The sequence below is a fragment of the Rutilus rutilus genome, assembly GCF_951802725.1.
Source record: "Rutilus rutilus genome assembly, chromosome: 15".
NCBI lineage: Eukaryota > Metazoa > Chordata > Actinopteri > Cypriniformes > Leuciscidae > Rutilus > Rutilus rutilus.
Genome location: NC_140220.1, coordinates 35,484,069 through 35,492,027, shown reverse-complemented (window position 1 = coordinate 35,492,027; position 7,959 = coordinate 35,484,069). Strand labels below are relative to the sequence as shown.

General features: G+C 41.7%; 1 protein-coding gene across 1 annotated transcript; it reads left to right on the top strand.

Annotated features, from left to right (window-relative positions):
• Nucleotides 1-3,274: 3,274 nt before the first annotated feature.
• Nucleotides 3,275-7,783, top strand: LOC311304912 (uncharacterized protein). The gene is made up of 5 exons (XM_084432269.1): nt 3,275-3,572; nt 3,654-3,759; nt 4,621-4,846; nt 5,380-5,494; nt 5,712-7,783. The coding sequence occupies exons 1-4, from the start codon at nt 3,306-3,308 to the stop codon at nt 5,435-5,437; spliced, it is 657 nt and encodes a 218-aa protein (XP_084288395.1). The 5' UTR covers nt 3,275-3,305; the 3' UTR covers nt 5,438-5,494; nt 5,712-7,783.
• The last annotated feature ends 176 nt before the right edge of the window (nt 7,784-7,959 follow it).

Below are 7,959 nucleotides of genomic sequence, written 5' to 3'. Positions count from 1 at the left end.
TTGACTCTTCTGTAGTTACATCGTGTACTAAGACTGACGGAAAATGTAAAGTTGCGATTTTCTAGGCTGATATGGCTAGGAACTATACTCTCATTCCGGCGTAATAATCAAGAAACTTTGCTGCCGTACCATGAGTCCAGCGTAATGATATGACGCAGCGCCTGAAAATAGGTCTAATAGGTTAGACAAACTTAGTCCCGGTCACGTTGGAAGTTACTGAGCTGGGGACTATTTTCAGGCGCTGCGTCATATCATTACGCCTGCTGGACTCTTGGTACGGCAGCAAAGTTTCTTGATTATTACGCAGGAATGAGAGTATAGTTCCTAGCCATATCAGCCTAGAAAATCGCAACTTTACATTTTCCGTCAGTCTTAGTACACGATGTAACTACAGAAGAGTCAAGTTTTAAATAGGAAAAATATCGAAACTCTTTGGTCATTTTTTTTTGAGAGCGATGCTAATGGTCCTGTCCGATTCAATGATCTATGCTAAGCTATGCTAAAAGTGATACCGCCAGACCCGGAGATCGGCTGAATGGATTCGAAAACGGTAAAACTCAACTGTTTAACTCTGGGGGAGTTGGAAAATGAGTCTTATGAGTATCCCTTTAATATTTATTTAACATGCAGTTTCAGTTGCCTGCTTAAGTTGGAGTGGAGGATAATGAGAAGATACTTTAATTAAATGGTACATTTGTCAATATTTGAGAGCCTGCGTAGCTAGTCACAAGTCAAATGATTAATAATTAAAGCTGTCAATGTGACGAGAGAGACATCTCTATAGCATTCAAAAACAAGATAGTTGTGAAAGATTGGTTTATGGCAATGATGATACGATAACATCTTGGACTCTACTCTAAACAACTCGCTTTATATAATAGGAAAGCATTGTAATAAATGAGGACAACTAAACAGTAAGCAGTAAGGCATGTGAAAGACCGAATCCAGCTCAGATAATTAAACCTTTGCTTTCATGCAAAACAAATGTTCCAAATGTAGTTCATTTATTTATTATTTTATTACACCACATTGTCACAATATGTCAGGAATTGAATGAATAGGGAAGATTTAAAAACAGAATTAGGCCTTAGTTAAGTTAAAGGGATAGTTCACCCAGAAATGAAAATTAGCCCATGATTTACTCACCCTCATGTCATCCTACAGTAGGTGTGCATGATATTCTTCTTTCAGACGAATACAATCGGAGTTAAATTAAAAAATGTCCTGGCTCTTCCAAGCTTTATAATGGCAGTGAATGGCCGTTTCTGTTTTGAAGTCCATAAAAGTGCATCTATCCATGATAAAAGTGCTCCACACGGCCCTGCGGGGGTTAATAAAGGCCTTCTGAAGTGAAGCAAAGAAAAATATCCATATTGAAAACTTCATAAAGTAAAATAACTAGCTTCCGGTCAAAACGAACATACGGATTGCACTTAAGTCTAAAGCGCAACTTAGGCGAGTAATGCTAAGAACTGCTGATATTTCCCAAGGGGGCAGTGTTTCAGAAAACACTGAAGCTTCCCCGGGCGCCGCCATTGATTAGCAGACCATCACCTGCTGTTAGCATCCATTGACTCCCATTCATTTTGGCGTCACTTTGACAGCGAATAACTTTACATCTGAGGCGTTTAAAGACTCCATTTGTCCATTATTTATTTCTAAAGAAACACGAAAATGTATAAAAGGCTCCATTACCTTGTATCTTACGTTATGGCCCCATAGAAGCAGTTTTTGTAAAAATAGGCTAACGATTGCGTCATAACCACGCGACTCTCTGTCGCACAGTAGAGAGATTACCGTATGGACAGGAGGAGAAGCTCGCGGGCGATCGGGGGGACGTGGAGGCAAAATGACAAAATAATTAATCAAAATACTTAGCAAAAGTTGCTCCCTCTCCTAGCTCATGGACAGCTCCTACTCACACTCTCCATCTCTGCACGGTTCGGAAGGGAATGATTCAGATTTCTCTCGGCACAGCCACTAAAAGACAGACGGGTTGCTCACGTCACATCTACGTCGTCAAGCTCAGTGTGAGTCTGCGCAGTACGCTCAGCCATCAGGAAGTGAGAGCTTCTAATTTGCTTCACTTTTCTCCGTCGAATCCACTGTGTCCATTTCTTTTACTGTCTATGCGAACTGCTGATATTTACGCTACGCCATAACGCACTACGCTACTTCTGACGTCATGAGTTGCGTAAGTGGCGCTTTAGGCAAAAGTGGACTGTGTCTGGCCGTTTGGACGGAAGCTAGAATTTTACTTTGTAACGTGTTAAATATGGATTTTTTTTTTCTTTTAAAAGTAACGTTCCCAACACTGATTATGATACTCTGGTAATGTTTTTTGCCATGTTCATTTTTGGTAAGTGCTGTGCGCTATTTCGTGTTAAAGGGATAGTTCACCCAAAAATTTCAATTCTGTCATTGATTATTCACCCTCATGTCGTTCCAAACCTGTAAGACTTTCATTCATCTTCAAAACACAAATGAACACAAATTAAGATAGCCTATTTTTGATGAAATCTGAGCGATGTCTGTTCCTTTATTGACCGCTACGCAACTACCACTTTTAGGCTTCAATAACTTCTTAAAGAGATCGTAAAACTAATCCATATGAATTGAGCGCTTTAGTCCAAATTTTCTGAAGAAACTCGATCGCGTTATATGATGAACAGATTTAATTTTGTTTATTTACATATAAACAAATCAGGGAGCATAAACAGAAGCTCAACCAAACCTGCTTGATGTACGAGAACGAACCTCTTGCTGAAGCTCAAACGTGCTGCGTAACACGAGAATGGGGGCGGGGCTTCAGATTCTAGAGAGCATTTGATTGGACAGAAAATCTGATGAGAAGCTGAAGTGCAGAGTGATGTCATCAAAATCACTGATCCATACTGGCGGAAGTGACAGAATGTACGCTTTGAACGCTTATTATCTTTGTTTGTCATTCGTCATTGTTTTGGAGCACACTAGCTTATAGGTAACCTTAAGGCTAACATATTCATACTAAAAGCCAAAAAACTAAAATTTTGATTGAATGGGGACTTATACAGAACACACGACATGACTGCTGAAAAATGCTCAGAAATACTTCACATTACAACTTTCTGAACCATTTTTATAAAGCCCATATAAACCAAAATAAATATATTTATAGATTACCTTTTTTTGGTCTTATTCCAATACAATCTTCACACTCCATCCCAGTAGATGGCGGAAATGCACCATCAGATGGTTTGACAACCAACAAAGATGTAGTAGTAGAAGAAGACGACAAAGACAACAACAACAACAACATCATCATCATGGTGATGCGGTGTATTTTAGGCTGTTCCCCTCCCCAAACCCTCTTCCCTATCCCGAAAGTGCCCTGGCTGCGCGCCCGCTGGCTACAGTTTCTGCACTTCGACGACGGAGGCATCACGGATAACACGCGTCTGTGTGCGCGGCACTTCACGCAGGACAGCTTCAAAAACTTCCGCCAGCACGAGATGGGCTTCGTGAAGCTGCTGCTGCTGTCGGACACCGCGGTGCCGTGCGTCTACACGGTCGGGGCGTCGCCGGGCGCCAAGGTCAGTGACTCTAACTACAGACGCTCGTATAACGTGTTACTTCGAGGTGGTAGATGTAAAGTATTTTGATGTGTGTGACAGCCTCTCACACGGGACGTGGGCTGCCAGTGTTCCCCCACACCGGTGAAGAAGAGCACCGCGGTGCAGGCGACGCGCTCCACGCCCAAGCCCAAGCGACGCAGCAAAGGCAAGGCTGTCCTCCACTGTCTGATGCTTGTGTGAGCTCTCTGTGTGTGTTGCACTGGTTTGAGGTTTATCTTTGTCTGTCTGTCTGTGTGTGTGTGTGTGTGTGTGTGTGTGTGTGTGTACATGTACATGTTTTTCTATCCCATGTGGGGGGTTCGACCTGAATGCACACAGACCCATGTGGACTCGTGTCACTCCGGGGACCTACATTGAGGAAACAAGCTTAAAGCATACAGAATTAGTTTTTTTGAAAATGTAAAAATGCTGAAAGTTGAAAGATTGGTAGGTTTAGGGTTAGTGTGTGTGTGATGGGTAGGTTTAGGGGTTGGGTTAGTGTGTGTGTGTGTGTGTGTGTGTGTGTGTGTGTGTGTGTGTGTGTGATGGGTAGGTTTAGGGGTCAGGTTAGTGTGTGTGTGATGGGTAGGTTTAGGGTTAGTGTGTGTGTGTGTGTGTGATGGGTAGGTTTAGCGGTAGGGTTAGTGTGTGTGTGTGTGTGATGGGTAGGTTTAGCGGTAGGGTTAGTGTGTGTGATGGTTAGGTTTAGGGGTTTGGGTTAGTGTGTGTGATGGTTAGGTTTAGGGGTCGGGTTGGTGTGTTTGTGTGATGGGTAGGTTTAGGGGTCGGGTTAGTGTGTGTGTGTGAGATGGGTAGGTTTAGCGGTAAGGTTAGTGTTTATGTGTGTGTGTTTGTGTGATGGTTAGGTTTAGCGGTAGGGTTAGTGCAAGGGGAGAGAATATACAGTTTGTACAGTATAAAAATCATTACATCTATGGAGAGTCCCCACAAAGATAGTGAACCAGACTGTGTCTGTGTGTGTGTGTGTGTGTGTGTATGTGTGTGTGTGTGTGTGTGTGAATTTCAGCGGTCCAGGTGAAACCCCCCACCCTCTCTATTGGGATGTCCTGCTCCACGAAGCATCTCGGCCCCGTCCTCGATACAACGTCTTCTCCAACCAACAAGAGGCCGCGTGTGAAAGAAGAGGAAGAGGAGGAGGAAGATGGTGAGGAGGAGGAGAGCTGCTCGAGCTGCACAGAGGAGTCAACAGCAGCAGCGTCCGATCTCACCTACGAGTCTGAGGACAGCGACACGTGAGTGTGTGTGTGTGTTAGAACAGCGACACGTGAGTGTGTGTGTGTGAGAACAGCGACACGTGAGTGTGTGTGTGTGTGTGTGTGAGAACAGCGACACGTGAGTGTGTGTGTGTGAGGACAGCGACACATGAGTGTGTGTGTGTGTGTGTGTGTGTGTGTGTGAGGACAGCGACATGTGAGTCTGTGTGTGTGTGTGTGTGTGTGTGTGTGTGTGTGTGTGTGTGTGTGAGGACAGCGACACGTGAGTCTGTGTGTGTGAGGACAGCGACACGTGAGTCTGTGTGTATGAGGACAGCGACACGTGAGTCTGTGTGTGAGGACAGTGACACATGAGTGTGTGTGTGTGTGTGCGAAATCCCCCTATCGTTCAGGGGAAACAGCGGGGATGGCATGAGATGTTCATGTTTTATCAGCTGATGATGTATAACAGGTTAAGAACCAGTACATATATCACTCAACCGTCTCCAGTAATCTCCTGTGTTGTGTTGTGTTGTGTTGTGTTGTGTTGTGTTGTGTTGTGTTGTGTGTAGATCACTCTGTGCTGCTCACTACTATGATGGAAGTGCGGATTGGGAATATGCCAGTTGAAGATGGCCAGAGTTCAAAAGAGTGAATCCTTTCATCAGGAAACGGCACAGATATGCAGTAAGTGGAGCAAAACACTCAGTTGTTATACTCTAAATAATCAGCTCACGTGTGGATGTACATCTACTGACAGAATGTTGTGCTTTTATTATTTAAAAGGTTAAAAAAGGTTTTAAAAAACCAATGTGTCAGACCTCACATGATAAATATATATCATGTGAATAATAATTGAATGAATGTCCTGTGAGTCACATCAGTAACTGTGTTCTGCTCTCAGGCTATGTGGACCCCTGCTGATGCTCATCTGATGATGATGTCCTCCGGCCCGTACACACACAGCCTGACTGCAGCGTCACACACACCGACATCTGTGTGTTCAGTGTGTGGAAACTGTGCGGACCCTTCCTTGAAGATTGTAAAGTTCTGCTCAAATACTTATTTATTATATTGGGTCTTAACTGAATATGAGTTCTGCACAAGAGCAACATAAACATGCAGTGGAGCAGATTGGATCTTCACATAATTTATTAAAACACAAATTTAATAAGAAGATATCATTGAGGATGTAACAGAGGCTTCAGGTTTGTCAGTGCTATAAACATTGATAAATCAATGAGTAAATGTATCAAACATATTAATTAACAATTAAAGGTCAAATAAATGATCCAGGGAATAACTTAACTTTACTGAAGAGAAAAGGTTTTAAAGTATTGTGTATATGTGTGTGTGTGTATGTATATACAGTGGGGAGAACAAGTATTTGATACACTGCTGATTTTGCAGGTTTTCCTACTTACAAAGCTTGTAGAGGTCTGTCATTTTAACCATAGGTACTCTTCAACTGTGAGTGACAGAATCTAAAACAAAAATCCAGAAAATCACATTGTATGATTTTTAAATAATTAATTTGCATTTTATTGCATGACATAAGTATTTGATCACCTACCAACCAGTAAGAATTCTGGCTCTCACAGACCTGTTAGTTTTTCTTTAAGAAGCCCTCCTGTTCTCCACTCATTACCTGTACTAACTGTGTGAACTCGTTACCTGTATAAAAGACACCTGTCCACACACTCAATCAGACAGACTCCAACCTCTCCACAATGGCCAAGACCAGAGAGCTGTGTAAGGACATCAGGGATACAATTGTAGACCTGCAGAAGGCTGGGATGGGCTACAGGACAATAGGCAAGCAGCTTGGTGAGAAGGCAACAACTGTTGGCGCAATTATTAGAAAATGGAAGAAGTTCAAGATGACGGTCAATCTCCCTCGGTCTGGGGCACCATGCAAGATCTCACCTCGTGGGGCATCAATGATCATGAGGAAGGTGAGGGATCAGCCCAGAACTACACGGCACGTATGATCTCTGTAATTGCAAACAAAGGTTTCTGTACCAAATATTAAGTTATGCTTTTCTGATGTTTCAAATATTTATGTCATGCAATAAAATGCAAATTAATTACTTAAAAATTATACAATGTGATTTTTCTGAATTTTTGTTTTAATTTTTAACTGTCACTCACAGTTGAAGTGTACCTATGATAAAAATGACAGACCTCTACATGCTTTGTAAGTGGGAAAACCTGCAAAATCGGCAGTGTATCAAATACTTGTTCTCCCCACTGTATACATAGGGGTGAGCGGGGCACAAACTAACGCAGGGCTGGTTTAAAACTTTCCACGTTTTCTTCATCCTTTATTTAAGCAGGTAAATCTGACTGAGAGATCACTGTCTCTCTGGTGACGGCAGTTTAACTCAGATAATCATGAAGAACAAGAGAAGCACTTACAAGGCTCCTTTAAAACATTCAGCAAAAGACATGTAAGAGTATCAGAGGTGGCAATATCTTCAGTTTAGATTTAGCAGATCGTTCCAGGCTCAGAGAGCATGAAGAGAACAATCACGTTTGCCTTCAGAACTTATAACCGAGTGTGTGATCGAGATCTAGTACATGAACTATTTGTATGAAAAATGAAGAGCCAGCATGACGAAACTTAGTGTATTTACTAGTTGCCATATCAACGCTATATAGAGAAAACATTGCACCAAAATTCTGCAATATTTGGAAGATATCACTGCAACCATTGCAAAAGTAAATGTCTTACTGAAACATTGTGCAGGCAGAGCACTTTACATCACTGCGTTACAGCCCATATTACAACTGTGATATTCTATACGTTTATGAATTATACTGAGAAAGCACGAGAGAAGAGTGAATGAAGTCAATGTTTAGAAATGATTCATTATGTTTTGTACTATGCTGTATAGCTGTTTGCTGTGTGTGTCTGTTGTCAAACTCAGAAATGAGTTTATTTTGAATTATTAAAAAATGCCATTATTTTATATGAAAAAATAAATAAAAATTATATTGAGAAAATATTTTAGTTTGTCTTGTATATATATTTTTTTTATTAGATCAGATAACATTTTAATCTGTCATATGGTCATGTTACCCGACCTATGGGGCATGTCACATTTCACTTCCATTCTTTCGGGGTAAATCAAGAAAAAACACTATAATAG

Excerpts from the sequence above, each read along its gene's own strand:
- LOC311304912 (XM_084432269.1), top strand. The coding sequence starts at position 3,306 with ATGGTGATGCGGTGTATTTTAGGCTGTTCCCCTCCCCAAACCCTCTTC. Across the intron at positions 3,573-3,653 it reads GGGCGTCGCCGGGCGCCAAG|CCTCTCACACGGGACGTGGG; the intron begins GTCAGTGACTCT and ends TGTGTGTGACAG. Across the intron at positions 3,760-4,620 it reads GCCCAAGCGACGCAGCAAAG|CGGTCCAGGTGAAACCCCCC; the intron begins GCAAGGCTGTCC and ends TGTGAATTTCAG.